This window comes from Prionailurus bengalensis, chromosome A1, assembly GCF_016509475.1.
Source record: "Prionailurus bengalensis isolate Pbe53 chromosome A1, Fcat_Pben_1.1_paternal_pri, whole genome shotgun sequence".
NCBI lineage: Eukaryota > Metazoa > Chordata > Mammalia > Carnivora > Felidae > Prionailurus > Prionailurus bengalensis.
This window is the reverse complement of record NC_057343.1, coordinates 82,389,851-82,403,081: the sequence shown is the minus strand read 5'-3', so window position 1 is coordinate 82,403,081 and position 13,231 is coordinate 82,389,851. Positions and strand designations below refer to the sequence as shown.

Below are 13,231 nucleotides of genomic sequence, written 5' to 3'. Positions count from 1 at the left end.
TCCCCGAAGCAACGGAAGCGGTTTTGGGGTGGGGGCTGAGGACGCCCGGGGTCCCAGACTCCCACACCCAGAGATAAGAGTGGCCCGTGCCTGAAGTGGGCAGCGTGGCTGAGGCTGCGGGGACTAAGGCTCACTCACGTTCAGGGACTGCTTGTAGCTGTAGGAAGGGGCCTTCTCGTAGCCCTCCCCGTTTTCCTCCCTCTTCTTGCAGAAGAGCACGGCCTTCTCGTGCAGGAAGAGGTGCCGCTGCATGGGCTTGAACCTGGCCAGGTCCTTCACCTTCGTGTGGCCCTTCTTGTGGTCTGTCCACACGCTGAAGGAGCCTTGCATCAGCAGCCTCCCCAGGTCACTCAGGTTCCCCTAAGCCCAGGACAAAGTGGGGCCTTACGTGCACGTCGCCAAACAGAAGCAGGCCGCCTGGGCCGGGTTGGGGGGGGGGGCTGTGTCCCATAGACCACTGCTATGTAATGTTTGGGGAAAAGCAGAACTGGGGAGACAGGAGCCGGGGGTGGTCATGGGCCAGGGAGGGTGAACAGGTGGAGCACAGGGGCTTTCCAGCAGGGAGACGGCCTCACACCCTGTCCAAACCCACAGGATGCACACGCTGGACTCTGGGTGGTGAGGACGTGCCAGTAGAGGACCATCCACTAGGACAAAGGTCCCATCTGCTGAGTGTGGGAGGATGTGTGTGTGGGTGTGGGGGCATGCAGATGCAGGGATGTGTGGGTGCGGGTGCAGGGGTGCGTGGGTATGGGTGCATGAGGGTGCAGGTGCAGGGGTGTGGGTGTGGGTACATGGGGGTGCGGGTACAGGGGGGGTGTGGGTGCGGGTGCAGGGGGGTGCTGGTGCAGGGGTGTGTGGGTGCAGGGGTGTGTGGGTGTGGGTGCAGAGGGGTGCAGGTGTGGGAGCAGGGGCGTGTGGGTGCGAGTGCAGGGACGTGTGGGTGCATGGGCATGTGGGTGCAGGGGGTTGCGGGTGCAGGGGAGATGGGTGCAGGTGCAGGGGGGTATGGGTATGGGTGCAGGGGCATGTGGGTGTAGGTGCAGGGGGATGTGGGTGCAGGGGCATGTGGGTGCGGGTGTGGGGTTGTGGGTGTGGGTGCACGAGGGTGTTGGTGCAGGGGCGTGTGGGTGCGGGAGGTGTGAAGGCTCCCATGTCCCCGTGCGCCAGGGCACGCCCCAGCATATGCAGGTGATACATCTGCACACGGATGTCCCCAGGCACAGCTCTTCGAGGACAGTGGGTGGACCGTCACCAGGCTCCTCAGTGGACGGGGAGGCCCTTACGTCATAGCCGGTGATGGCGATCAGGTGCATGGAGTCGTTCACGGCCTTGAGGATGCCCAGGATGGAGCTCAGTGCCTCCTGCAGGTCCTCAGCCCCCTCGCAGCTCTTGCTGTATTTGAGCATCTCCTGGGGGACGAGGGCGCGTTCACACACCCACAGGGCACTGGACGCTCTGCTCCGTGCTGCGTGCCCATGCTTGGACCCTCAGGACATGCAGCACGGCTCCCTGCACAGCTGGCACCGCAGACAAGGCCGCTCGTGGTGGGTCTGCCGGGGGCGCGGGCCTCAGACCAGCTCAGGAAGCCACCCCCAGGCCCGCCGCCCCGTGCCTCACTCCCATAGTCCTGCCTGACGCTGCACACAGGGACGCCTCCCGAGCCAGGCGGCCAGGCCTGGATGGGGCGAGGCCCCTTGTGCAGCTCCCGCCTTCCCACTCCTAGACCTGGGTACTCTTTTGTCTCCAACCTGGCACCCCCAAACATGGGACAGCTGAAGGCATGCCCTTCACGTCCACTGGGTTGCGCACGGGGGCCGGCCTTGCAGGGAGGACTGTGTGTGAGCGCACGGCCCAGGGCGAGTGGCAAGTGTGTGCTCCACGAGTCTGCCCATCTGGTCACCTCTGTGCTCCCCGCCCCCCCCCCCCCAATGACGGCCGGCAGACAGTGAGCCCTCCACACAGGTCTGTGAAGAGACGGGGCCTTGGCAGGGGTGCGGGGCTGGGAGGGCACAGCAGGGGCGACAGGCGGCTGCAGGCACGTCACCTTGAGCAGCAGCTGGTACTTGGTGATTCTCTGCACTGGCTTCAGCAGGTAGGAGTCGAGACTCAGCTTGTGGTCCAGCTTCCTCTGGCATTCCTGCAAGTCCCAGAAACCTCTTTACAGGGTCCTCTTGTTCCCTGTGTGATAGTCAGCTAATGAGGAGATAGCACTCTCAGTAGGAGGGTCCCCAGACACACCTGGAAAAATGGGCAGTCGGAGCACTGTCTCCACAGGCTCTCAGAGCGAGGCTTGTTCTGGCAATACTTCTCGTAGATCTGGAACTCTTCCATCTGAGCCGGGGACAGAGTGGATGTCAGAGTGCCTCGGGGTGCGATTTGACAGCCCCGCACCCCGTGCAACCTTCTCCACCACAGACACTGCGTCCTTCATTGTGGGGCAGCTGTGAAATGGCTCCCCCAGGGACCACTGCTCAGGGCTGCGCTAGTCCTGAGACGCCTTTCACACAGGTTAGCACCACGCGGCTGGCTCTGTGCCGTGAGGATAACAGACTGAAAGTGCACGCAAACTTTCCAGGGAAAGAACACGCAGGGCTTGTGCGCAGACCTGCGTGTGCACCAGGACCGCCTGCGGGTTTGTTACGACACAGAGCCGCACTTCAGGTTCTGCTTCAGCAGCTGCAGCCGGGACCTGAGAACCTGCATTCCCCGTAAGATCCCGGGATGCTGGTGCTGTCGGCCAGGGGGCCTCTTTTGAGAACCACTGACCTGCAGTGTGAAGGAACCCTCCACCCCAATTCTCAAACAGCACCCAGAAGCGTCCCCAGTGAGCAGGCAGGGTCGGAGGACAAATGTGGCCCCTTCTCCTTCCTTCTGCCCGATGGCCCTAGTTCATGGTGACGCGTCTCAGCCTCCATCTCATTTTGTGAAAATGGCTTCACTTTCGCTACATTTGCCACACTGCTCAGCGAGCAGTGTGTGAAGCTGGCCTGAGGAGACGCCCTGTCCTCTCCCACTGCTTCTCCCTGCCTGGAAGAGGGGCCGTCTGCAGTTTCAAAGGGAGAAAGATAAGGGGACCCGTCCCACACCTGCTAGTATGGGGGTGGGCAGAGAGGAGTGACCAGGGAAAGACCAGACATGACACTAATACCACCTCAAGAAAAGTTCAGCTCTGTCTAATGTGTGCAGGCAAGACAGACGCTTTATAAATCTGGCATTTCGAAATGCTGATGTTTTATACTTTTTCCCTTTTTTGAACTTTTTGGACTTGAGAAAAAATATACTTTTGGCCCTTCCAGAAAGTATCACATCCTCTCAGGCAAACCAGGAACAGAGTGAAACTTTGTCATTTCAGTTGGTTAGAAGGAGACTGTGATAGGGTTTAAACTCATTATTGGGGAGCCTGGGTGGCTCAGTCGGTTAAGCGTCCGACTTCAGCTCAGGTCATGACACATGGTTTGTGAGTTCAAGCCCCGCGTTGGGCTCTGTGCTGACAACTCGGAGCCTGGAGCCTGCTTCTGATTCTGTGTCTCCCTCCCTCTCTGCCCCTCTCCGCCCCCCATACTCTTTCTCAAAACAAAACAAAAACACATTAAAGTCATTATTATTTTAACAAGTAAGGCACCATCAAGCACATGTTGAAACAGCACATACCCGTTCCAGAAAACACCTTCCAACCAGCTCTGGGCAGTCAGTGTAGTTTTCCAGCTCCCTCAGGAATATTCTAGACAAAGAAAGTTTGCATTAGGTCATGCGATGAGCAACCCAAAGGAGACACTTCCTATAACAAATCAACAGATACTATTTTCCTGATGACTTTTATTTCTAAGTCTGGATAGTCTGCAGACCACACGGGTCACTCCTGGGTCCTGGCTGAAGCAAACTCTCAGGTTTAAGCACTCTGGCCCCTTCGTGGGTCCCTTCATGTTTCTGACATCGGTGTTCACACAGAACTTGGGACAGCTCCTTTTCAACAGACAGAAAGGCATGAGGCCCAGCTGTGAAAGCCCTGCCCACACCCAGGTAGCTCTGCCCCAGGGACACTCCCAGATGCCCAGCCGGAGCCTGGGGTGAATCTGCTGGGAGGCAGAGCTCCCTGGGGTCAGTTCACAACACTTGCACCGTGGCTTAGAGCCACTAGGGACCCAGGGTGGAGGCTGGGGTGAGCCAAGGACACTGAGGGACCAGGCCACCTGACGTGTGCCTCCGTTGTGGAAAGGGGTGGGGTCCAGAGGGCCCGGCTGCAGACCGGTGCCTCCTCTGTGAACCAGTGGGTGAGAGACACTAGCGACCGAGGGGCAAAAGCATGTGGTCAGACACAAGAAGCCCAGAGGAGGGCAGGGCCCGTGCCGTCTGTGTGACTGCCCCCTCCCCATGCACCCTGCATCTACCTCCTCGCGTCCTGCCCCACAAGCTCCCACAAACTGCAGTGAGGAGCCAGGGATGAACAGCCACAGAAGGACCACTGTTCTGCCCCCGGAGCCACGGTGGCCACAGACAGCGCTCACAAGGGGAGAAGGGCAGGATGGGGATGTCTGCCGTTGCCTCCTTTTCAAGAACAGGCTTGGGAACGAAATGCACCTGGCTGGGCAGTGTGGCCTCGGGGTTGCCCCAAAGGGCCCAACGCTCATGCCAAGCAGACCGGCCCCTGCTGGCCAGCGGGAGTGCGGGAGTGGGCCGGCAGCTCCTGCATCCTCCAAGCACCGGGCATCCGACATCTCCGGGCTGGCGGGTGGGCCGCGGGAACCAGCCTGGGGGCGCCGTGCACCCGAGCCCACTGGTTCCTGCTCACCGCAGGGGCCTGCTCTAGAGGCAGACCCTGCCCAGCAGGGGTGGGCAGGGAAGGGCCTGACCTGTTGTGAAAGTGGTAAATCTCTTCCATGTTTCCAAACAAAATGTCCTTCTTGTTTTGGAGGCCGGGTGAGACGAGGTGCGCCATCAGCGGGTTGTCCAGCTCGGCGGCATAGCCCTGCGTGGAGGGGAGGGGTCGGAACGCGGCCTCCATCACGTGCTTGGAGGGAGGCCCGCGGGGAGAGGATGCCTCTCAGGTTTTAGAAAGTGAATCCATCCATATTTATTCACCGGCCGTTTCTAGGACGACCACGAGGCAGCAAGTGCCGACCAACGTGCGTGAGCTACAAACAGCACCATCTGTTTTGGGTGGGGGGATCTGTCCTTCTGCTTTTTAACTTTGAGGATTCACGTAACTTGTATGAAGGAGAGAAACCTTGGGGGTACTCCTTGATGACTCATTTCAATGTCTACACCCCTGGAACCACCACCCAGACCAAAATCCAGAACATTCCAGTGCCCAGAAGCCCCCTGCCCTGCTGGCAACAGTCCTCCGGGGCCTCCACTCTGCTTCCACCCAGACCCAGACGGTTCAGCTCTTCCTGCAATGGAGTCACACGCAGCCTCCCGCTCCTGCCACACTCCTGGGGTCAGCCATGTGCTGCTGGAGCGGGTCCCTGAGCCGAGTACCTCAATCTCCTTGTCCCTGGTCCCGTCGGTGGGGCCGTGCGAGTAAAGCCGCCACCATCCTCTCACCCTTGCTGCATGGGGCGGGCGGGTCTAGGGGCCCCAGGGCTCCCTGGCCATCCCCCCACCCCTGCAGACTCACCTCCAGGACACAGAGCAGCTCTTCCACGTACACCCGTTCCGTGTCCAAGAGCTCATTCATCACATGCCTGTGAGTGGGGCACAGACAGCGGAGAAAGCATTAGAGCAGGAAGGGCACAGAGAGAAGACGCTCGGAGCAGGTGTGGTGGGAGAAGAGAGAGGGCGCCAGCACACGGGTGCAGCCCACTGAGGAGCTATGGCTACGCGCCTGTCTCTGTGGAATCAGTCTTGTCACCTACGGCTTGAGAAAGGGGGACACGAGCCATTTCAAGTCACCAGAGTCCTGCCTGAGGGTCCAGGGACAACAGGCTTTTCTAGGAGAAACCGGATCAGTCCTGGTTCCAGAAGTGGACCGCACATCTGTCCACAGCGTGGCGCACGTGTGTCCACGCCAGGACGCCAGCTTTGGGGTAGAAGCTGACTATCCACCAGCTCTGGCTTCTTTGTACTCGGATTCTCTGCGGCCAAAGGCGGAGATCTGACAGGGTCGCACCTGCCGTGTCTGGACCAGAGCCGCTCACCTCCGCAAGATGGCCAGGCTCTCCTCCTCGTCGCCTGTGGAGCTGCCGCGGCCCTGCCGGCTCTCAGTGACTTCGCTCTGGGGAAAGACGAGCGCATTGAGCATTCAGATGCCAGAAGGTGCAGCCTGGCGTCCTGACTTCAAGGAGCCCCACCTCATTCCCTGTCTGGGGAGGAATCTGAGGTCCCACGGCACAGGCAGGGCAGGGGGAGCCTGGTGGTGCTGGACCGCGATGGCGGACAGCTGTTGTGGGGGCAGCATGGACTGTGGCCTCACCTTGGCCCTCCTGTAGGGCCCTCTCCGGAGCATGCTGCCCTCAGGACTGTTCTCAGAGCCTCTCCGGCTGCCTGGTTTGGAAAGAAGTGGGGAAGGAAGATGTGGCTTCATACCTTACTGCTTGGAGAGGAAGGATTGGACCTGGGAGCACCTGGGGTTACTTTGAACTTTCAGAGAGAAAAGAAGCAAGTCCCCTGGAGAAGGGCGAGGAAAGCAGAGAAACACGGAGAAAGAGGAGAGCAGGTGGGAGACAGGTGAGCGGGAAGATGGCCAGCCGCACAGCTAGCACGGAGTCCGTGAGCACGAGGGACCCGGACACCACCGGGCCAGGGGCCAGGGTCCCTTCTGATGGGTGCCACATGCTGCAGCAGGTGGCGGGAGGGGGCCGGCTCTCCACAGTCTCACCAACTTGCGGCCCACTTTCCAAAGCCCCGAAGAGGACGGCGGGCAGGTGCCGCTGCAGGAGGGGCTCCAAGGAGCCCATGAGGGGCTGCTGCCTCGGGGGCTTTGGGCTGTGGTCAGAGATGCTGAAGGAGAACCATTTTGGCAACAGTACTGAGGACAGATGGGCTGGGGCAGAGACCGGAATGCTAACCGGGGAAAAGTCCCTGGACAGCCAGTGGATGTCCTAGTCCACGGGCCACCCCCTCTCTGCCCCAACCACTCGGCACACACTGGCCCTGTGCCGATAAAAGTTCATTTACAAACTGGGCGAGGGCCCACCGTGGACGGGAGGGGTGGTGGCTGTGCACACCTGGGGAGGGGCAGGGTGACTTTGTGAGTGCCTCTGGCCGGGGGGCCACCGGCTGCACGGGCCGTGTCTGCTTGGCCGCCAGCTTCTTCAGGCTGGCCTGTCTCCGGTGGAACATCTCCTCTGTGCCCTCCTGCTTCTGGTAGACCTTCTGCACGTGCTCCTGAAGGGATAGGTGTGTGGGCTCGTGAGCCAGCGATGCCAGCAAAGTGAGAGGCCTGGCCTCCTTAGAGGCTGGGCTGTAGTGTCACAGCCAGCCGCCAGGGCGCAACCCTGTAACTCCCCCCACCCCCACCCCCGCCGCAGGAGGGGGTGGGACCCCATGGAATGCAGGACCTGGAGCTTTGAGGAGAGTCAGCTGGAAGGGAGGGACACGTGGCCCCCACACGTTCCCTGCGGGAAGGGTGTGACCCTGTGGGTGCCCCGGGGCTGTGGGCAGCCGGCTGGGCGGCAGTGGGGGCTGGGGTCGGCGCGATGTATGGGGGGGGGCACGCAGGAGGCGGGGTGCTGGGGAAACCGGGTGGGGGCGCCCCCAGTGGTGGTCTTGCAGGGAAAGACCCCAGGCACAGGAGGGCCGCCGGGTCACGGAATCCTGTGCTGAGGGGAAGCTGAGCCTCAAGACGCCCAGGGTCCCGGAAGAGCTCAAGGCGGCCGCCCCTGCCCCCCCACGAGCATGGGCCCCAGTTACCATCAGGTCTGTGGTGAGGACGGGTTCATAGTCCTGGTAGATTCTGTCGAGCTCCTGGATCTTGTTTTCTGCGCCAGTCTCCAGAAACTTCTCAATTTCCTGGAGGGCCGCCTCAGCACCCTCCTGGGACTGACACTTGTCCACAGGCTGTGAGGCCAGCAGGTAGATTCCCTCATCACACCACTTCATGGACTGGACACGCCAAGCACGGCAGAGGGAGAGAGCGGGCCCGTCAGAGGCTGGGTCTTGGCGTGTGTGTTACACGTGCTAGGCCGGGGCCCTCCCGTCCCACCGGCGGCCGCCACGATTCTGGGGATCTCTGCAACCCAGCTACACGGCACCCCAAGGCTACGTGCGTCATCCGGCCTGGACTCGTTCACACAGAGGACAGAGGGGCCAAGTGCAGAGAATTTCTGGTCCTCGGCAAGATGTATCAGCTGTGGCAAGTGAATTCTAGAAATGGGCATCTGTGACTGGCTGGGCCTCGAGACAGGTCCATGGACAGCAGGGCGTGGGGTCAGCTTCCAGCCAGTGACTGTGGTCCACGTGGGAGGGGCAGGTGTGGGGAGGGGGACCACGCAGGACCAGGAGGGCATGGGGAGGGGTCTCACCGCCTCCAGGAGGCTGTGCAGCTCCAGGGACTTGCTGAGCAGCCCCCTCCTCCTCTCGACCTCTGCTGCGAACTGGTTGCACAGGTGCTGGAGCTCATGGCATTTGGGGCGGATGGAGTCCACAGCGTAGTGCCTGCTGTCAATGAGCTTCTCACCCTCCAGGGCCAGTGCGAGGGCCCGCTCTACAGACACCTGTGTGGGAGCCACCCCAGGCACACGGCTCAGCTTGGGTTTGTTAGAGCAACAGGTGCGATTTCCTGGGTGGGATCCACCGGGGTGGGAGTGAGAGCGGAAAGGGCTCCGTCCCTCCACCCGTGGACGCCCCCCACCGGATGGCGAGACAGCCCCATTCGCCCGCCTTCCTAGGTGACCCTGGTGGTGCCCTGAGCACTCCCCGTAGGCTGTCTCCTGCCCACAATGGCCCACACCACTGTCCTTACACTGGACTTCTCCTCGAAGCTGGTGAGGTCCTTCAGGAGATGCCCTGCATGTGCCAGGCTGTTGCCCACATCCGTGAAGGTCGCTATCTTCTGGGCCAGCGCGTCTAAGGAGGCTTTGACCTGGAACACAGGAGGGGCAGGAGGCCCGGGCCCATGTCAGGTATGGAGGCCCTGCCTGAAGCAGGAGAGGAGGGAGGACAGAAGAGCCAGGTCCTTCCCGGGAAACCGGGCAGAGGGACATGCCCTCAGCATGACAAGGAGCCTCCACACAAGTCCTGCAGCCTAAGGACAGCTGTGACATCGGTGAGAACAAGAGTGTCCACTCTCACCAGTCATAAAGCTGGTGCAAGACAGCAAAACTAACACACAACTGAACAAATACAAACACAACCAAAAAGCATCAGATGGAAACGGAAAGAACCAAGCCATCCCTGTTTGCACATGACCTACTCCGTTATGTAGAAAATCCCCGAACTCTTACGAAACCACTCCTGGAAAAAGTGAGATCAGCGAGGTTTCAGGAGACAAGATAGACGCGCAAGAAGCAGTTGTATTTCTACCTATGGTGATGAACACATGAACACCAAAATTTAAAACACCATTTACAATTGCTTAAGAATGAAATACTTAAGTGTAAATCAAACAGAACATGTATTGAAATGGTTTGCTGAAAACTGTACAATACTGATGAAAAAGCTCTAAGAAAATCTAAATGCAAGGTAAGACAGACACACTGCGTTCACTGATGGGGAGACTCGCTGTAGGAAAGATCTGACTCTCCCCAAAATACAGGTTTACCACAGTTCCTATCAAGACCCCAGCAGAGCCACACAGATATAGGCAAGATCTTACAACATAGATGCAGCCGGCAGAGCAGAAGCAGAGCTAGGCCAGTTCTGGGAGAGAACAGAAGGACTGTGCACTTGACTTCAAGACTCACCGCACAGCCATGGTCACCGAGACCACGAGGTGCTGACAGATGGATGGGGTGCATGCCCAGAAACCCACCCAAACAGACCTGCCCAATGGCTTTCTGACATGATTTCTCTTCTCCCGTGGAGAAGAGACAGCCTTTTCGACAACGGCACGAGAGCCCCCGGACATCCCAAGATTAAAGACTGAACAATAGGGGTGCCTGTGCGGCTCAGTCGATTAAGTGTCCAACTTTGGCTCAGGTCATGATCTCACGGTTCATGAGTTTGAGCCCCACGTCAGGCTCTGTGCTGACAGCTCAGAGCCTGGAGCCTGCTTCAGAATCTGTGATTCCCTCTCTCTCTGCCCCTCCCTTGCTCACACTCTGTCTCTCAAAAATAAATAAAAATGTTAAAAAAAACAAACAAACAACTGAACCAGGACCTGATTCTCACCCTACACAAAAGTTAACTCAAAATGGATCACGGACTTACCGTAAAACTATAAACCTTTTAGAAAGAAAAGCTGAGGAGAACATGGTTGGGACCTAGGATATGGGATGGACCAAAAGTGTGATCCTTAAAAGAAAAAAATTGGTAAACGAGACTTTATCAGAATTAAAACCTTTGCCGTGTGAAAAGTGCTGTCAGAGGCTGAGACACAGGGACAAACTAAAGAACAGATTTTCAAACCGCAGGTCTGGCCGGGGCCAGGACTTACGCATATAGGGAACTCCCAAGTCACAGGAGTAAAACCCCCACCCCCACCCAGGACGAGGGTCACAAACGGGCAACCAGGAAGAAGAGGCACTTCACCAGGAGGACAGACACGGCCACGAGTGCAGGCAGGCCGGTCCGCGTCGCCAGCCGCGAGAAACGCACAGCAGAGCCACAGTGAGGCGTCCCCCATACCCCCAGAGAAGGCGTGTAAGGTATGCACACCACCGGGCACAGTGTGGGCATGTGAGAGCCATGTCCTCATGCGCACCACTGGGCGCACAGGTGCAGGCGCTCTGGGGACACGTCAGCAGCTTCTCAGAAAGCTGAACATCAGCAACCACGACCCCCAACTGCACCCCTGAGCATTTACCTCAGGGAAATGATAGCTGTGTTCACATGGACAGTGGCACGTTTTATATGGTAGCAAAGTCCTGGAAACAGCCCAGGTGTCCTTCAACAGGAGGACGGTTAAACCGTGGCTGGTCCACGGCCCAGGACACTAACTACTCAGCGGGAACAAGAGCAAAGACACAACACCTGCCTCCATCTCCAGGGAATGTAACAGACGGCACTGCCTGAAAAGAGCCAGGAGGCCAAGTATGCGTGGCGCCACTTCTAGAACATTCTTGACATGATAGCATATGGAAACAGGGAGATCAGAGGTTATCAGGGGTGCAGGATGGGGTGGGGGTTCAGGAGGGAGGGGTGAGGGGTATGGTTCAGGAGGGGTTGGGGGCTCAGGAGGGGGAGGGGTGGGAGGGAATGGGGTTCAGGAGGGGGTGGGGGTTCAGGAGGGTTTGGGGGCTCAGGAGGGGGAAGGATAGGAGTTCAGAACGGGGCAGGCTGGGGCGGGGTGGGAGGGAAGTGTGTCTGTAAGAAGGAAACACGGGTCTGTGTTGGGACAGAATGTTCTGTGTGCTGAGTGTGTCAGTGTCAATGTCCACACTGTATGCTGAGCACGATTTTGCAAGATGTGTCCTCTGGGGGAAGCTGGATTGAGGGCACGTGAGGTCTTCCTGGATTATTTCACAATGCACACAAACCTGCAACCACCCCGAATAGAAAGCTTGTTTGGCCAGCCTTCCTCAGCCCCTGCAGAAGTACATCACGGACGACCATGCTCTCCATGCGCCCCCAACGGCGTGCTGTTCACAGGGGCTGGCGGGAGACCTCTCTGGTCCAAGTCAGGGAGGCTGGCTCCCTGTGCCTGCCCAAGCTTGGCAGTGAGCGCTAACTGAGCCAATCCCATATTTTCTGAAATGTGACATTTCAGGACTGGTCAGTGGGGGGGTGGGGGGAGGTGGGCGGTGTCGGAACTTGCCCTTGCACACGGCCCTACAACAGCCTTAGTGCCAGGCTTGGTGTTGTTACTCGTTTCTCATGCCCTCGAGATCCCACCCCCCACCCACCCCCAGTCCTGACCAGAAGGCCCAGGGAAAATGTCGTTCCATGGTGAGGTGAGGGCACTCAGATGTGTCCGTGTCCTGACCCTGCATAAATGACTGAGCAGCGGGCTTCTGTGGAGCCCCAATGCTGACGATTAATGCCAGGACCACGCCTCCCTGTCCTGACCCTCGTGCCGCCCAGTATGGGCAGGATGGGGCCCCAGGCCAGCACATAGCAGGCGCAGACAAATGCATGCTGGTAAAGGAGCATATGCATGGCTCCGGGACGTGTCCCTGGGGAACATGGAAGGAAGTGCATGCTGACCGGGTCTGGTAACCTGTTGTGCGCAACAGCTCACTTGCCACGTGTTCCAAGGTCTCGTCCCACCCAGTCTCGCGGCTCTGTGTGGCGCCGCTGTCACCAGGGCAGCTCAGCGCGCAGCGGCTTCCTGTGGCCGGAGTGCCAGGAGCCCCCACCGCAACCACTCACCTCTCGGAAGTCCTGCTCAAAGTGCCGGAGCTGCAGACACTGCTGGAGCTTTTGCTGGTGCTTTGCCCAGAACTCATCGAAGGCGGCCTCGGTCTCGTTCAGCTGGGCCAGGAGCCTGGGCAGGGGTGAGGCTCCGTCTGAGCGGGTGCGAGGTGCAGGGTGCGGGTTCCATCTCCAGGGCTGCCCGGACCCTCGCCTTCTCTCTCAGGCCCTGGACATGGTACTCGCAGGCCAAATGTGCCAGAGGGGATGCGTTTCAGGGGAAGGGACTAGTGTGTTACAAGGTTGATGTGACAGTGCTCTGTGCTTCTCACATCTGACTTGGGTTCGGGACGGAGGGCACAGTGAGCTGCCACCATTCGCGGTCATGGCTCCCAGGCCAGAGCCATGCCACCCTGTGCGTGTTACCCTGTCAGCACTGGGGTTCACCCCAGCCTCCCCCACGTCCCCCGGGGCCTCCCACGTCCCCAGCATGGAGCACTGGCCCGGTGTGTGAACCTGGGCCTGGGTCAGCCTGTGGTGGCCTGGGTGTCACCAGCAAGCCGTCCAGAGGCTCTGCTCCTGTGCCCGCCTCCTCCCCAAACGAGGACCTGGCCTATGCATGGAGCTGCGGGCGTTCCAGGGTGCCATGCGGTGTTAGGGACGGCAAGTATCCGCACAACGGAGGCCCAGGGAGGATGTGCTTGCGGTCCCCTTCACAGGGAAGGCGAGAAGACCCGAGGCTCAAGTGGGGGGTGGGAGCTGGCGGGTCCCTTCCTCACGGGCACACCAGCGGGTGGGCAGGGCTGGGCAGGTGGGGAGGGGAGAGGCTCCATGAGGC

At 59.5% G+C, this 13,231-nt stretch overlaps 1 protein-coding gene across 11 annotated transcripts in view; it reads right to left on the bottom strand.

The window, feature by feature from the left end:
- The window catches only part of MCF2L (MCF.2 cell line derived transforming sequence like), a 132,663-nt gene that overhangs the window by 9,658 nt on the left and 109,774 nt on the right, over positions 1 to 13,231 (bottom strand). For all 11 annotated transcript variants that reach the window (XM_043583122.1, XM_043583156.1, XM_043583113.1 and 8 more), the window contains 14 exons: positions 12,412 to 12,526; positions 8,906 to 9,025; positions 8,466 to 8,657; positions 7,855 to 8,046; positions 7,170 to 7,329; positions 6,416 to 6,486; positions 6,141 to 6,217; positions 5,621 to 5,687; positions 4,854 to 4,969; positions 3,655 to 3,724; positions 2,242 to 2,334; positions 2,048 to 2,140; positions 1,287 to 1,412; positions 139 to 360 (listed from right to left, as the gene is read on the bottom strand). In XM_043583122.1, the coding sequence (XP_043439057.1) occupies positions 139 to 360; positions 1,287 to 1,412; positions 2,048 to 2,140; positions 2,242 to 2,334; positions 3,655 to 3,724; positions 4,854 to 4,969; positions 5,621 to 5,687; positions 6,141 to 6,217; positions 6,416 to 6,486; positions 7,170 to 7,329; positions 7,855 to 8,046; positions 8,466 to 8,657; positions 8,906 to 9,025; positions 12,412 to 12,526 (1,714 nt within the window). The remainder of the gene's footprint in view (positions 1 to 138; positions 361 to 1,286; positions 1,413 to 2,047; positions 2,141 to 2,241; positions 2,335 to 3,654; positions 3,725 to 4,853; positions 4,970 to 5,620; positions 5,688 to 6,140; positions 6,218 to 6,415; positions 6,487 to 7,169; positions 7,330 to 7,854; positions 8,047 to 8,465; positions 8,658 to 8,905; positions 9,026 to 12,411; positions 12,527 to 13,231) is intronic.